This window comes from Aythya marila (assembly GCF_965140915.1).
Source record: "Aythya marila genome assembly, chromosome: 9".
Lineage (NCBI taxonomy): Eukaryota > Metazoa > Chordata > Aves > Anseriformes > Anatidae > Aythya > Aythya marila.
In genome coordinates, this window is record NC_139050.1 from 14,998,122 (window position 1) to 15,015,209 (window position 17,088).

General features: G+C 45.3%; 2 protein-coding genes across 4 annotated transcripts in view; one reads left to right on the top strand and one right to left on the bottom strand.

Moving 5' to 3' along the window:
* Nucleotides 1-1,319: 1,319 nt before the first annotated feature.
* Nucleotides 1,320-8,921, top strand: UTS2B (urotensin 2B; the record flags this gene model as incomplete). Of its 2 annotated transcripts, none has more annotated exons than XM_082766735.1 (5): nucleotides 1,320-1,473; nucleotides 3,472-3,573; nucleotides 6,066-6,103; nucleotides 7,070-7,163; nucleotides 8,817-8,921. In XM_082766735.1, 5 exons carry the CDS (start codon nucleotides 1,320-1,322, stop codon nucleotides 8,840-8,842), a joined length of 414 nt encoding a protein of 137 aa, XP_082622861.1. In that variant the 3' UTR covers nucleotides 8,843-8,921. The 2 variants fall into 2 exon arrangements, with proteins under 2 accessions (XP_082622861.1, XP_082622862.1); XM_082766736.1 differs by having other exon boundaries at nucleotides 1,320-1,443.
* Nucleotides 8,922-11,047: 2,126 nt separating this feature from the next.
* The window catches only part of OSTN (osteocrin), a 51,251-nt gene continuing 45,210 nt past the window's right edge, over nucleotides 11,048-17,088 (bottom strand). The window contains exons 3-5 of one of the 2 annotated variants that reach the window (XM_082767602.1): nucleotides 16,588-16,805; nucleotides 13,732-13,828; nucleotides 11,048-13,436 (exon numbers count right to left, since the gene is read on the bottom strand). In XM_082767602.1, the coding sequence (XP_082623728.1) occupies nucleotides 13,744-13,828; nucleotides 16,588-16,805 (303 nt within the window). In that variant the 3' untranslated portion in view covers nucleotides 11,048-13,436; nucleotides 13,732-13,743. The remainder of the gene's footprint in view (nucleotides 13,437-13,731; nucleotides 13,829-16,587; nucleotides 16,806-17,088) is intronic. The other variant, XM_082767601.1, reaches the window with a different exon arrangement.

A 17,088-nucleotide genomic window follows, 5' to 3' on the forward strand; every position in this document is an offset into this window, starting at 1 on the left:
CCTTAATGGAAATGTCCCATTCAATTTCATAGACACTTATTGAAAAAACAAACAAACAAACAAAACATTATTTTAGTTAAATATATATATATATATTAAAAGGGATATTAAAACCACACAAAGTGCACAGCAAGATGTAGGGAGAGCTGGGATCAGAAGCCAAAAGCCCAAACATGGAAATGACATTGTCTCTTAATTAAGATGAAGTGCAGGTACCATCAGATGAAGCTATGTTGGGTAATCTGGCATGATTTAGTGTCAAAAAAGCACAAGAGGTGAGTCACTAGGAGTGCATGTACAAGTCAGAGCTTGGCCAAAGTATAGTACAGATGATTCAGTTCTGCAGATGATGATTGGCAGAAGAAGCAGAAACGAAGAACAAAGCCTAGTGCCGTTACTATTAGGGCATTTTTCTTCATAAGGTTGTAATTAAAAACCAGGAGCAGGTCCCTGATCAATAGTGATGGACAAACAAAAAAGAGAAAACAAACCAAGATGGAGTCACGTCCTGAGAAGACATGGAATATGTGTGATGTGCCTCAGTACTTTGCTCTAAACTAATAAAATATAGCTGTGCACCCAGAACTGGCATCTGACCTTCCAATTCTTCTTTTTCCCAGAAAAAAAAAATGAAGATAGTTGCCCATCCTTGATGTATTCCATATCTGCTGCCAAACCTGCACTCCCCCACTCAGACAGAATCCCAAAATAGGGTGTGATGCTTTTCCCGTTGACAAAGCCATAAGTCACCGTGAGCGAGATGTACTCAATACTGTCCAATCAGCTAAATGGAAAGTGCCCCTCTGTTTCCCACCATTTCAGCACTCGTTATATCTCACGTTAATTAATATAGGCACTAGGAAGTGCAATGATAAATTACAAAAACCCATTAACCTGATTCTGTCCAAACTGGTGACATATGGCAACTGGTACGTTAGACAAATCTTCCTTGCTAATGTGGGAGTCCTCGTGTCTGAACTCCATTAACACTAAAGCCACGAAAAAATATTTTTAATGTATGTACGTATGGAACGTATATCAACGTGCATGGACAGTGTATGCCTGTGGGAACATCAAAATTCATTAGATCAGTCTGATATGAGATATATTGAACAGGTTCCATCTGACGTCTGTTACTGGGTCGTTCTGTCCACTCCCAAAGGAGTGAATCATATTGACAGGTTGAATTATATCTCAAGAGATATTTTTCTCCCCTCCTCCAAAGGCCATTTGCAATCACGGCACATCCACTGCCTCTTAAAAGTGAGCTCATCTGGCACTGGGTTGCATTGAAGTCCTCCACCGTGCCTGAAGGAAGAATGCTTTTGGGTGGTGGGAACATGGAGAAGATGTGGTCTGTCCAGCTGTCCCTTGGAGTGCTAACCATCTTGACCATGACTGTGTGTGTCCCATCTACACACGGAGAGCCTTTTTTACTACAAGGTAAGCTGGAATGCAGGCTAGGTGACACAGGTAGGTGGCTATCTTTTTGCTTTGCTTTGCTGCTTGTCATGGCCATGCAACACTTGCTAATTCGTGAAAGAAAATACAAGCAACCTGGAGCTATACTAACCAGTCAGTCAACACGGGTGCTACCCAAAGACGGTCGTATTAGCATGTCCTTCTGCTCTGCAGCTGGTCGTATAACACATTTTGCTAATCAGTAAAAATATCAGATCTGGTGATATCTGGTGTTTCTTTTTCTCCTCCTGAAAGAATATTTCCAAGGAAATATATTAAAATATCAGAGAGTAGCAATTCCAGTATGTAGCATATGAGATCTGACAGCTCCTTAAATGTCAGTAGTAGGGTGCTGATGAACTTTTTTTATTCACGAAACTTCTGTTTATATGTTCTTCTCCCATAATTTAAATTAATCTTAGCTTGAACTTACTCTGCAGGAAAATGTCAATCATTCATCTTCTTTCTTAGAGAGATTTGGCAGCAGGAAAAAAAGAGAAAAAAAAAAAAAAAGAAAAAAAAAAAACAGCTAAATATAGGCTAGAAAATAACATTGCTTTTCAAATGATTTTTCCTTTTATATCACCTATTTATTTTTGTAATAACAACCAAAACATTCCTGAGGCCACTCTATCCAAATACCGCTTCTGTTTAGTTTTTCCTACAGTGTTTATGTATTTTTTTTTTCTGTATCAAATCCCTCAAATGACTAAAGGTAACTATTTTAAAATCATAACTGACTTCCAGACTTAGGAAGGAGGCTTATAGCACTCCACGCTAACGGCAAGTCTTACACAGTGCGTAGCTCTGCTGCATTCCTTGGGCTTATTTCTTGAGATCACAGTCAGCACCCCTGCCTTCAGCCGCCGCATTGCGTGGGGATAAACCTGGCCACGTACCCAGAGCATCACCTGGGCCAGGGGACCTTCTGCCTATGCAGATTTCTGTGCCTGTGGCTACTGGGATGGATTCCCTCACCCTCTTGAGCATCCCGGAAGCTAATCTCTTACAATGTTTTGTCTCATGTGTGTCAAAAATATTTGCATTCGTCCCACCACAGCTATGTATGGCCGACGGCTGTGCGAGACCAATTGCTGCTTTCTCACCTCCTCAAAGGGAGCGAGCAGAAGTCTTAAAGGTCCTGAAAGGAGAGGAAAATATGTATTTCTGCATCATTTCTTTGCATTTTACACGGGTTCTGTAGGCATTTTCTAGGGCTTGGCAAGGTCTGGGCGTGGGGCAGGGGTAAGCAGACCAAAAATTTTGGGGAACGGCCACTCTCCTATTTTATGCCCCAAAATGAATGCATCCCACAGGTTTCAGATGCTCCTGGAAATCTGTTTGGCAGAGGGTCTCAGAGCCTTGCTGGCTCTGATCATCCGATCTCCTGTGTCCATCGGATACTGCTGAACCCCTGACCTTCACAACCATTCATTTGAGGGAATAGCCACAACCACTAGAGAAAAACCACTAAGAATGCTCCCAAAACAGGCCTCGTAGAGAAGCCCAAATTGCTGGGGGAGCCTGGGGAGGATTTTCCTGGAAAACAGGAAAATTATTCATGGCTGACAGCTACCGTAAGAGGATTCCTCAGGGAAAAAGAGGCTTGCTTTAAACTCCTCCACACTTTGCCTATGGGCAGGAAGAATCCTGTGCCACTGCAGAATGCCGTAATTCTGCAGTCAGATAGATCAGCCCCAGTGCTGAGCGAGAACAAGGTTAAATGTGGGGCTGCAGGGCTCTCCAGCTAAGGTGCATGCATCCACCCTCACAAGGAGCTAGCTTCCACCTCCACCAGCCCTGGAAAAGGATGGGGTTGGGGGGGAGAAGGGGAGCACCCCAGTTTTGAGAAGAGAGGGTGCCGTGGGTTGGTGTCTGGCTTTTCAGAGGCACCTGATACACTCTCCTTGCAGGAGACATCTTAGCCTTAATTTTTGTTTTACTGTTGGGGGCTGGAGGGTCCGTCCTTTTTGGCACCAGAGATCAAGAATGGTGTTTTATGTGCTGCAGAGAACCGAGTGCTTCCGGAGAGAGAAGACACAAATCACGAGGACACATTGCTGACTCTGCTTCTTAATAAGAAACTCGCATGGCGGAGACCAGAAAATATCGGTAAGTGAAGGGAGATCCCAGCTTCTTGCAGCTGTGCTCGTATGAATGCAAGGAACCTGCTCCTCAGGTTCCTCAGCACAGTCTGACTGCTCAGAAAGTGGAAGCCCCGTGTGTCAGCGCGATGGCTGTATGTGGTGAGAACCAGATGTTCTGCATCATGGGTTTTTGGACCTGCTTTTGCAATGAGGTGTAAAGCTGCCCGAGAACATGCACCCTAGATCCTCAGGCTCTCAACATTGGAACCACCTCAGCCTTTGGAGCCACCTTTCCACACACAGCCATAAAGTCCCGCACACTTGGAGCTGCAGCTCCATGTCTTGCTGGCACATTAAAAACAGCAGCATCGTGTGAGCACACAGGTTAAGATTTAAGATTTTGTAGATTTTTGCAGAGGGGAGGTCAAGATTTTTCTGCCTGTGTTATGTGAACCGACACCAAATCTCAGGCTGTATGTTGGGACAGACTCCAAACGCAGGCTCACTGGAGAAAAACTTGGGTTTTTCAGGAGACTACCGCACAGCAAGCAGCCACATGGAACTCAGAGGTCAGATCTTCCCATGGCCACCACAGTGAGGGAAGGGGCTGGCCCATATGTGGTGGTCTCAGGGCAGGAAGCTGGTTTTCCCTGTGAAAACAGCAGAGAACGGGGCTCAGCAAAAATGTTACCATGAAAATCCATTCATCAGAGTCACGCAGTGCTCCTCCCCAGCCCCTTGTTAATGCAGTGAGGCAGTGGTAAAATGATCCTGGGACAAATAGATAAATACAAATAAATCAAGTCCTTATACTAACAAAGGCATTCTTCTTGCAAAGGAGATGCATTCAAAAATAACATTTTTATGATTGCTTTATGGATTATTGCACTTATTACTCCTAGAGGAAAGGCTGCATTTTATGCCAGACAATTGAATATAATGAATCTCTGAGCAGAGCACAGACAGAGGATTTACAGCAGGCAGTTTCTCAAGGCATCATCCATAAATTAACTTCCTTCCCCCTGCTTGAGATAATCTGTTCCAAATTTCGACCGCTGTTCATTTTCTATTCATAGCAGCCATTGGCCAAGTTTACGCTTTGTGGGAAGTCGAGCCAAAACAGGCACTCAAAACTCTGAAAGAGGCAAAAATGTATAAAATAGTAATAATAACAACAATAACAATAATAATTTTAACAATAATAATAAGCTGTTAAGTGGCACTTTTCACATATGGATGCGTAACGACATGTTTAAGAGGAATCTGCCTGAGGCTGCTGCTGGCAGTGCCAGGAGCCCAGCCCCACCGCCTGCCTCCCTGACTGTCCCCAGCACCCTTCTGCCTCTCAAACCCAGCCCCGGTGTAAAGGGTCAGTTTAGGAACTGCTGCTTTTATGAATATCTGTCCGAAAATATTCAGGATTTTTCAACTAAATTGTTGCCTTCTGGAGGAGAAACTATGAACGCAGGCAGCTCTTTTTCTGGCACCCTCCTGCTCAGCCTCAAATTAAAAAAAAAAAAGCCCAAGTCTGGCAGGGTGTCTGTGTGCTGAAGGCTTATCTGAAGTCAGGGGAATGATATCCTAAATCCCCTCGGAGGTGCAGAGCAATGCCTGCTGCCACGCTGAGAGCAGACAGAGCAGGCAGCTCCAGGCAGCTCCAGGGCTGGTTTTTGGCTCTTGCAGGCCCAAGCAGAGACATTCTTGAGCAATTTCCTGGCTCTTCTGCTTATTTTAGTGCATATTTTCACAAACTGGCACTTCAAAGCAGCAGATGGCTTTGCGTTCTCCTTCCAGAAGAGCTGCTGTGGTCTGGTCACTCAGCTTTGGCCGAGCTTGTTCCGTGTGGTGCTTTCCATTGTTCCAGCTATCGTGTTTAAAATAATTATCTGCTTTTGGCACCAGCTTGAATCTGGAATAAAGTCCCTCAGCCTTCAAGAGGAGCGAGATGAAGATCCCGCAGCCCTTCCTGCAGCTTTCCTATTGCTAGCCCAGGCATTTCCCAGCTCATGTGGGGGCTTTAGATCCCATCCAGCAGCACCTGGCTCCCCCTGTCCTGGACAGGGTATCTCAGGGGTGCTTCATTCATCCATGAGCACAGGTTTCTGACCGCCTGGTATGGTGCTGCTCAGCCCCAGCTCAGTCTGATGCAGAAACTGCTCAGGGAAGGGCCCACACAGATCCTGCCACATCTTATGCAGCTGCCAGGATAAAACTTAAAATGCAGGGAAGAGACTGGCAGGACCATGTGAGGGCCGATGAGTTTACCAGAGCTGGTAAACCCAAGAAGCCTCCCTTAAAGTGGAGAGCCAGGGGCAAGTCCCGTGGGACTGAGCACAGAAAGTCTGCTTCTCTGTTGCTGTGTCTGCTACCTCTGGTCTGGAGACGACTAACAGGAATTAGAGGTTAAATAGGTCTTTCCCTGTCAACCCTTAAAGATGTTAGTTACATGAGGAGACTGCTGCTGATTTGAGCTTTGGAGAACAATGCCAGTACTGATGTTGCTCTCCCTTCTTGCAGACTGGGAGCTGGCAAAGAAGTTTGAAGAGCTTGAACAGGTGAGAGAAGGAAATACATAGACACATACATGCCTACGGTTGTGTGAGTAATACCTCAGCTACACTATGTGTGCTGTCTCGATGCCCTCTCCTTCTGCCTTTACATCCTGCTACTGCTCATTCTGCTGCTTTCACGTAAGCGCATCCCCCAAAAGGCAAAGCAAAACTTGGGCTAAATGGCTGCAGAACCTGGGAAAGATAAAAGTGGGGCAAAGCTGTAGAGTAATGCGGTCCAGGCTGAGGCAGCATTGCCTCTACCACCGCTGAGGGGCCAGCAAAAACCACGCAAGAAAAAAAAAAAAAAAAGAAAAAAGAAAAAAGAAAAAAAGAAAAAAGAAAAAAGAAAAAAGAAAAAAACAGTTGCCAAAGGAAATCACCACAGAAAGAGGGAGGGAGAAGGGGAGGTTTGCTGCCTGTCGGTCATTACATCAGCGGGCTGCAGCTGGTACTGTGCTAAAGCAAGGGGGGCAGCCCCTGTGCACCTCACCCAGACTGACCCTTCCTGGGGCTCTTTACAAGCATGGAAGGCCCAAGGCATGGCTGAAGCCCCACCGTGCTGTGTGGGCACGCACAAACACAGGTGGATCCTCATGCTCCTGCTGAGCTCCACTTGGCACCTCTCACTTCTGAGTTAAAAACCACAGTGGGGGGTGCCAGGCAGGGGAGGCTGCCAGCTCCAGCTGAGCCCCTCGCTCCAGGGCTGAGGCACGTTGAGCTCTGCGGGCTTTCCACATAATAACCAAGGGAAGTCAGCAAGAGCAAGGGGAAGGGACACAAGGAGACTTAAGTGCTCCAAAGACAAATCCTGCTGGGATGATCCCACTTCAGGGAAGAGCCTGCCCTCCCCAGGGATGATGCCGGCTTGGCTGCCTGTTCTCCCTGCCTCTCCTGCACTGTGCTTGCCAGCAGGCTGTGGGGCTCCTCGTGACGGAGCAGTTATTCACTGCTGTGTCTGTTTTTTAACAGCTGGAGAAGTTGAAGGATCAGCTCTCAGCTGAGGAAGGGTCAGAGGTGGCCTACGCTTTGGAAAGTCTCTCAGCATCCCAGCCCAAAAAACGCGGTAAGTTTTGGGCTACAGCCCTGTCCATGGGACTGGCTCAGCTGCAGCCATCCCACTCAGGCCTCATGTCCAGGGCTTCCTTTCTGCCACAAGATGGTGACGGTAAACATGCCCCAGACAGGCTCAGAACAGCATTTCCCTCTCTTGTTGCTGAGTTTCACAGCACAGGCCCAGGCCCCGCTGCGGGCACTTAGGGCCACAGCCCCCTTTTCGTGGATGACCACAGGGTTATTCGGAGGTGATTTGGGTCTGAACGCGTCCCCGCAGTGCACCCCTCGCTCTCGGCTGGGCACAAAGCTCGTGCTGAAGAAATAATGAGGCATGTGGTCTGCAGGCGCTCCCCTCCGCCAAGGTCACTGCCTCCCTGCAGAGAAAAAAGGAGCAATTGTTTGTGCCGCTGAAAAGCGGCAAGAAAAGGGATGTGGAAATCAAGCAGGAATGCAGGGAGCTAATATCTAGAAGGTCCCCCAGTCGGTCCCCTCTGCGAGGAAAGCAGGACTGCTCTCTGCAGCACGTCCCCTGAGCTTTGTCTGTATCCAGCCTCTCCGGAGGGAGCATCCTGCACCAGCCCTGCTGCAAGGCAGGACAAGGACAAAGCCCTGCACGCTGGCTTCCAGAAGACTCCTTCACAGAGCAGTGCCAGCTGTAAAAAAGAAGTCGCTGATGACAGATCTGGCCTAAAGCCAAAAGAGCTACCCCACATGCTCTGTGCGTGTGCAGGCTGCTGACCTGCCAGAGAGGTGAGGGAAAATCTCCCTTTGTGCAAGGCTGGATTAAGCGCTTAGGTGATCCTTAGACAATCTGCAATTTATAAGCAGCCCTGGAGGCAGTCATTAATTTGGGTAAACTAATTCATGCCCCCACCGGTCTGGAAGTTTCAACTGTACATAAAACTGCTTCTCCCAGCCAGGTTTAAATCAGATTTTGCCAGATATTAAAGCAGAGAGTGTTTGCTTTCATCTAAAGGTCCTTCCAGTTTGGGAGGAGCTTGTGTCTCGGCCTGAGCACTGCTGATGCAGTAGAAGCTTTCTCCCAAGATTCAGCTCTCAAAAAACAGGTAGAAATCCCTTCTTATACTTGACAACAGAAGACCTGCACAGGGCCCAAAGAACCAGGCATACTGGCAATACAGCTATTTTTTCCATCATCAAAATCCACATCTTTCCCTAATCTATTCTTTTTGGAAGATCCCACGGTGATCAATGTTGTTTGGTAGCTGGTAGCAAAATGCTAGAGTGATTGGGCTTTTGAAAAAAAATGTAATGTCCAGATCAGGTGTCTGCAGGTCAGTATCTGGCTTTTCCAGTTAGTGACAAGTGAGAAACCCTGAGGCTGCAAAACTGCTGGCTGGTAGACAGGAAAGAAAAAGCTGATTCCTGATATTGCTGCAGTACAGCAAAGGAATAGCAAACCATTATAAATCGAGCTACACAGAAACAACTTTCAGACCACTTCTTTGTATTTTAAGAAGCCGAAAGGGTCACCTTCTAGAAGTATTATATGAAATCAAAGCTTATTACTGAGATGTGCCTGGAAATCACAACACCCAACTCTATCAAGACATTAGGCATTTGAAACCCACTCCAGGGCTGCAGTGGGAAGTTGGAAAAAGTCTCTTGTATGCTAAAACCCTTCTCTTGTATCCTTCCCCAGCCTGCTTTTGGAAATACTGCATCTGAAGGCTTGCCAGGAGTGGAAGACAAAGATGGGCCTTTCCCCAAACTGCCTCGCTGGGTATTAATGTTAAGAGTTTGTTCTGTTCTCTCACCGTGCTGCTAACTTGGATGCCATCCTCCATGACTGCACCACAGCCAAGTCTAACAGGCACCGTGACAGGAGCCCGAGTGGCTACGCACGGCCGCTCTCCACTCCTCCCTCCTTCAGGCTTCACCTTCCACCGTCTTCTGCTTGGAAGATGTTTCCCAACTTTCCTTGCTGTCCTGTGTGTGCCATTCAGTCTGCTGCCACCACACCCTCTTCCCCTTCTCATCATGTCCCCCGAGGCACCAAACACCAACTCAGTCTCCCTGAGCTTGGGCCTCTGCCCACATTTGCGGGTGTTGCTCATGGTGGTGCCTGGGCTTCCCGTTGCCTCCCACGAGCAGGTCAGTGATGCCCCAGCATCCTCCGTTGCAAAAGGAAGGCAGGCTGGGTGCAATGAGAAAGGTGCAGGGCTGCCTGCCTTAGCTTGCTGAGCCAGAGCTGTTCCTTGTCGTGTCCTGCCAGCGAGCACAGTAGGTTTGGGGGAGGACAAGCACAGAAGTCTGGACCCTTTGGATATCACTCCAATAAAGATTTTCTGTTGCACAGAAGCATGTGTTGTTTTCTTTCTTGTCACTTGCATAGGCCCAATGGGGGGAGCATGTTTATTACCTGATGGGCCATGTGAAGTTTAGAATGAAAAATACTCCTATTAAACACCTAGCAACGTGTTTGCTATAATATACCTGAGGAATAAGCCCTTCCTTTAGCCAGAACTGCGAATGAGAGCTGGGTCTGCCCCATGTGTGGGCTACTGTACTCATGGGACTGAACCAGTCCCACTCACTTCTATCTGCTCACCCCAAAGAGATGTTTTGAGAAGAGATTTTTTTTCTCTGGTCAGTGCAGATGCTAGCTGTTTTCTCCTACTGCAGAATTATGTCTGCACCTGCCCAAAAGGATGAGATCACAATCCCTCTGTGGGTCCTACATGTAATCATTTTAAGTTCTGTTATCCAAGTTCACTTGCAAAGCAAAAGGACTGTGTTGACTGACTTTGACTAGAATTGAACTGTCTCTCCAGGCCTGTCTAACCACGTTATTTAACTGCAACTTGCATACTATGTATTCTTCAAAAGTTTATCTCTCCCAAAGCACTAATTACCATGCTACATTCATTGCCTAGGGCTCTGGCAAGATGTGCACACTTACCACAGCAGTACATTGTGTGTACTTCATCAACAGGAGATCTATTCATCTTATCACAGGATAAAGCTGGCATATATAGAATAAAAACAGTTTGATTATATAGGTGAGGTCTAATCATATGGAAAACAAAGCGTGGTGTTAGCCTTAATTCATTGCTATTTCCTTAGTAGTGATTCAGAACAAATTTCCCATTTCCTGTTGAATTTGTGAATGTGATAAAGGTCTGTGGGAACATACCTTCACATACCCTTACAACAGCATCAAATTCAGGAAAAAAGGATAGCCTATCACTAAGAGAAGGGTCTCTCTTTCCTTTTAAGTGTTTGGTGCTGCAGGTGAAGGGGAGCTACACTGAGTGCCCCAAGATGGTGTTCAGCACAGGTGTGTTCAGTTTGCAGGACATCCCAGTGCAATGACAGGCTGGAGCAGCAGCGGGCTCCATCTGTTACCTGCTAGCTGGAGCCATGCATCCCCTGCCCGGTGTGACAGCTCACCAGTGAGTCAGGAAAAGGAATACAGTGTCATGGCTATTTAACATCGTGCTCTGATCCCATACACAGGAACTCCCTGGAGTGCAATGCACCATACTGTTCAGCAGTGCTTTTTAGCCCACGTGATGTTCTGCATCCTACCAGTGCAGTTACTTAAGTGTTCACGGTACCCAGACCACCCCACTATTTCCTATCCTGCTGTGTTGGCTGCTTCTGCTGGGATGATGAGCATCAGTGTCAAATGCAATTCATGTATGAGTTCGGAGCAAAGGTGGTGATGCTCTTGCAAAACTCACCATCAGCATGACACTGTGGAGCTCCTGTCCTTCCTCTTAAACACACAGGACAGAAAACCTTCCTCAGATGCCACCTCCATATCATGGCTGCTTGCACCTTACCCATGCCTGGGCAGTCACTGCTGCTAAAGCTAATGACCCACAGGCGATAATTAAAGGGAATTCACTTAGGCATCCTGGTAGATCATGTTGATTTATTAGCAGAAAATCCTCACAGGCATCTGAATGGGTTTGCAAGCAGGCAGCACAGGGCTAATCTAGCGTGCAATGGATGCTGTAGTATATCCTCACTTCATGTTTGTTGACCTGCATGCTACACACGATGACTAAAGCTATCCAACATTTATCCATGAACAAACCATGGCATTTATCCTTTCAGACATCATTGTACTTTAAATAGTGCCTGTTGATTAATGGATTTTAAAGTGTATTTGAGCCACAGGAGACTGGAGTGTGCTCTGAGGAGGAGGTGGATGGTGCAGAGGAAGAGAAAGGCTGTTTCTTTCTCCCAGGTAATCAATGCAGTGCGACAAGAGCCAAGAGCAGGACTGAAGCTTTCAGGTCATAGTTACAGGCTACACTGCAATGGAGTCCTCCGTCCTAATTTGCTTTCATGTTTTCTTTCAGATGGCAGGCATTTCTGCACCCAACTCTGGGCTATAAAACCCCTCTTTATTTAGAAACCCACACTAATACTAACTGACTGTTGGAAAACTTTTACGATCAAGCAGATCTGGTATGTTAGCATTGAATTCTTCTGATTGGAGTCTCCCAAAATATGTCCTGCAATGAGTGTGACCATGCTGCTGTTGACTGACAACTGTATGAGTGGTCAGGAACACACGACTTCCATAATCTGCCCATACCCTGTACATATGGCTGCATCACAATCAGATTATCTGCAGACTGTCTGGGTGAGCTCAGTACAATAAGATAACCATTTACTAAATCGCAGGACACACTCAGGGTAGGTGGTTGCAGCATGCTCCAGAGGACAGGGGCTGAGACTGTCTGGGATTCCATTTGAGGATTCTTTTTTAGCATGGACAGAAAATCTTGTCACAGGTCAGCCACTCAGTCCCAAACCCTTCATCTGCAAGCTTAAAGGTAGAAAATGAGCAGTGGGACAAGGAGACATGTACCTGATGCTGCCTGCCCTTCTGAATGGGGACCTCTCCTCCCACTATGGCCTATACTGGGGCAATTGCCCTGAAGTGCCAATCCTTTGAATAGCTTTAATCTCAAGGATGCACTGACTTCCCAACTCCTTTCCTACAGCTGATTGAGAACCTGACTGTATTTTTCCCTGTCTTGCTAGCTGATTGTCAGTTTCTTTGTGCCTCACTTAAGATCAGGAAATAAACACTTAACTTCTATCCCTTGCCTTACTACAACTCTCTGCCTAACACAAGGTAAATATGTGGCAAGATGTATTTTGTTTTCCTAGTCCTATATAATCCTTTCTCAGTGGATCATCTTTTGCAATTCTAAGGATGATTTATACCCAAGAATAGTAATCCAAGGCATTTAGCTGACATGGATCATAGTCCAACAAGGAGCATGTGAGGTTTAAAGAAAATCAGCTAAGAATCTGAGCAGTGAGATGTCAGCAGACAGCTTTTTTCAGCAATATTTTATAAGCTGGAAAAAAGTGAAAAGAAATGAAGCAGGATTTAAAATTACCTGTTTTACTCTGACTTGAAATGGAGAGGACAGGCACACGTTTACATGTTAGCAGACTAAGAAATGCTTGAACTTTTACAGTTGGACATGTGATTATGCCCCGTGCATGCATCAAGAGGCTAAAATAAGGCATACGATGCAGATGGCTTAGGAAGTAGATGACTTCATATTTGGACGCTATCCTATGTTATGCATAGGGAGGACTGAAATGTATTCATCAGCTTAGAGGAGGAAACTAAAAGTCTCACCACATTTCAGGATATGCTATACAATGAAAACATTTCTAAATTTGGTGTGGAGATATGAGAAAGACTGTTAAAAGCATCAGTACAAATCCTAAGGTATTTTCATTTTTCTTATTCAGACCAACTCCTATGATATCAGTGGATGTATTTTTTTTTTTCCCAAATAGCAGTTCAAATAAAACCTGGGTTTGTCCCATAACTGTTAAAATCTCCCTTCACCTACCAGACAAACACCCTCTTGAAGGAAATGTGCAAAGCAAACTGTCTGCTTCTCATGGACTGCAGTTGGCTTCTCTGAAAGTTTTATTTTAAATCAAAAAAAAAAAAAAAAAATCTAACAGTCCTTGCTAGGAAAATGAACTTCTGCAGGTTTAGGAGAGAAATGCCATGCAATTAAACTATATACATATTTTCTGTTTCCTCCTATCAGTGGCACTGTGCACAACTGTGAGAGCATTCTGACCTGATGAATTAAATTTGTTACTATCTGTAAATGCAATGTTTGTAAAATGCAATGTGAAATAGATTTTGCAGGAGGTCATTTCCTTGAGTGTTGAATCATTAGTCAATGACAAGACATGCTCTGGTGCATCTTCCACGTTTCTATGATGTTTCCAGTACAGCATCAATCATTCAAAACAGAAGAACCTGTAGGCAGAAAAGCAGTAAATGTTACATTTTCCCAAATCAGGACTGCAAGGCTTGGACAAAGACATAATAAGGAGATGGAAAAGCTAAGGGATACTTGTTTTCTTTTAAGAGGGTACTGAGTTCTAATTTAGGGGCTTCAAGGTAAGCTGCATCACAAACCATGTTATGAGAAGCCATCCTTCCCCTGGGCTCCCTACCCAAACCTACTGGCATGACTTGAGTACCTCCGTGTGACAGAGCAGGTGGGGCTCTCCGTGCCATGCATACCCACCCCTGGAGTACTCTGGCTTACTTGCAGAAACTGCTAACCCTTGGTGTTGCCAAGACGGCTCACTCCGATCCGGTCAAGAGGAATCCCAAACCGTCTCTTAGGCAGCTCGACCACTTTCCTGCAGGGGGAAAGAGGGAAAGAAGGATGGAAAGAATTGGGAAGAGACATCATAGGAATAATCAGAAGTGTTACTAAATCTTTGATTCCTCTGTTCATCCCACTCACAACTTTATTGTACAGACAGAAGAGCTGTGCTGCAGCAGCTGAAAATGTGTTTAAAAGAAAAAAAGCTTCACTTCTCTCAAAAACGAATAGTCAAGAGTTGCACCTGTTTTACAGACTGACTGATGTTGATGTGCTACCCCTGCTTTTATCTGACAGCAAACAAACAACTTCACGGGTTAGCTGCTATTAATAAAAGAAAGGAGATGCATAGCCCTCAGTCTCCCTTTCTCAAAAACCTATATACATCAAGCACTTTTGCACTAAGCCGTAGGGAAATCAAAGTGGCTCAGGGCTGCTCCTCAGCTCATTGCTCCCCAGGCAGCTCTGCCCCCGCACAGCCTAGGCACAAGCTGATGGGGGCAGGAGGGACCTGGGCTGCTGGAGTCATACTGAGCCTGGTTTAATAAGAAGGGGACTTCACTTCCCAGACTGGTTTGTGTGGGGGTTTTCTGCATCTGCATCACTTGCAATACCACCGCGGTCTGTAGTTAAACAGAGGAGACTGTAAAATCATGTCAACGGGGAAGGCTGAGCAGTCTCGGAGAAGTTGTGCAGCTGAGCTTCCCCTCTTGTGGCCGTCTGGGGCCATAACAGGACCATCTGCCTCCACAGCCTGCCGCTCATCTTCCAGGTAACGCTGCCGATTTCAGCACTTACTAGGGACAGAGCGATCATTTCTATTTAAAACAGCCTTTAAAAAGATTTCCAGAGTCTTTTTCCTTCTCTTCATCTACAGAACCTTCCACCCTCTTCTTAGAGCCCATCACTTCTCGCATGCTTTTCCCTTGCTTTCAAAGCTTCATAGATTGATGTTGACAAGCAAGATTAGGATTTACGGTCACCTGTAACCAGTGGATGCCACAACAGTGGTTGCTGTTAAGTGGCCCTGCATTTGTTAAGTGGCCTCTTCCAAAAAAATCTGTTATTTTTGACAGGTACTTTGCCTGCTGTATTACTTCAGAGGGTTAAATCTATTTAACGATTTTCATGCTTCAAACGTCATTAACTAAAGTCTCTATAGGTAATCCTCTCAATAGTATGTGAGTGGACAGTTATCTGCTGTGGGCACAATGACAGGGTGCTCAATCCTCTGTTTTATTCCTGTAAGTGCAGCAGCCTCTGCCTGTTTCCACATGAAGGTCCAGCCTTTCGAATGCGTCACAGCACGCATCTGATCCATGGCTCGTGCTGATGACAGTGTCAGACTGTCAGTGCAGTCATCAGAGCAGCTCAGGTGATTCTCATAAATGTGTCAATCCCAAACTCAAAAACTAGTCAGCTCCTCAGAAGTGATAACCTCAAAGCCAAACTGCAAACTGTGCTGATGATGCTGGTAAAGGAGAAAAATTTTGTGCAGTGTCTCCCTCACTTGCACGGTCTCATTATTCAGAGACAAGCTGTTATAAAACCTAAAAATTTTCACCACAATTTCCCCTTTGAATGTTCCCCCCAACCCTTGTGTGGCACGTAGAATGAAACAAGATTTCCACACAAAAAGCACATGACAAATTGGGATTACCATGTACTTCTGCAAAAAAGGCACTGTGGCTTCAAAGATAAACTAGAATTTCTTCCCCTCAAAAGGAAAACACACTAAAAAAGCAAACAAAGAATGAACTGATTTTGATCTCTTATATACAGACAAAATAGTTCTACTCAAGGATTTAAAAATTTTATACTTTAACACTTCTGGCTGCGTTCAAAAAGTCCTAGTAGCAGGCTGGACGGATAAGTGGAAAATGACAAGAAAATATTGCAAAACACTGTTTGGAGGGGAAGAAAGAAAGAAAAGAAAAAAAAAAAAAAAAAAAACACAACCAAAAAACCTGTAACATTGACTGGCTCTTGTGAATACTTTCCATTTTCAGATTAAGCTTTAAGCATGTTATTAAATACTGACTGCACTGGGGATTCCATTCAAAAAGAAGACAGTTACCAGAAGAAGGGAACAAGACACTTAAGCTCTTTCAGGTACAGAGAGCATCTCCTTGAGCGTTGCCCCAGACATGCTGACCTTCCACAGCCATACCAAGCCATTCCTTAGCCCTCAGTTATGAACTTGCTTATCTTCCAGCACGTACTGTGAAGGTACTGGTATACTGTTGTATTCATTAAACCTTGATTTATTGTAAGTTGATCAAGATATTGAAGCTTTTTTCCTTGGAAACCCATTCTATATCCTGTCCATTTTCATAATGTGATGTTCGTCTTGCCATTCAAGATGCATACCACCATACCTTCTCTTCACCCCAGCCTTGGGAACACCTAACCTTGCCCCTTAGCTTTTGAACCTCAGGCATATTTTGGCTTTAAATGATCTCAGAACCAAAAAGGGAGATTTAAACTGCATGTTAGCTCACATCAGAGCAAAGAAGTGTACTAAGAAAATGCATGTCTTTGAATGTTCTTTGTTAGCTGGATGGCGCTTTGGGGATAAAATGAACTACTGCATATATTATTCATCACAACTGAAGGATTACATATCGTGCTACCAGAATGCTTTCTGAAGAGTTTCTGGTACCCTGTTCAGAGGCACCCTGTGACTGACTAGTGAAATTGGTAGTGGCTAAAGCTAAGCCATATGTATCCAGGACAACCTGCCAGCAGCCTTCTTCCAACTTTATCACTGGTAGGAGCCATCCAAGAATTTACCTCTGTTTGCCTTTAGTATCCACAGAGGTTGCAGAAATTCTGTCGATTGGGGAGCCAAATCCTGGGAAACTTCTTTTCTTTTTGGTCTCAGTCACTTCATTCTCCAGAGACACCAGCTCATCAAGCAGGAACAGTTTGGCTGCCAGGTTGGAGGCTGCCTTCTCCTCACTGGCAGTTGGGTGTGCTTCCATGCCCAGAGCAGCAGAAGGCTCCAAAGGCTGCAAAAGAAAGCAGGGATGGTTGTTTACTGCTGAAGGTCCAGAAAACCTTTTTCAATCAATATCAAAGCAGCAGCCCTATAAATACACAATTACTAGGATGCTAAACCTGGGCTTTTTTTGTTTTAAAACAAAGTTGTTGTTTTTCTGTGAAATTTGGTCATAGGCCAGCAACAGGAGTTTGATATAAAAGGCTTTTTGGTAGAACTGAACTCTTCATTATTATTGAAAGAGTCATCAAAATCATAAAGACTTGGGACTTCACAAAGCCCATTTTTTTGTG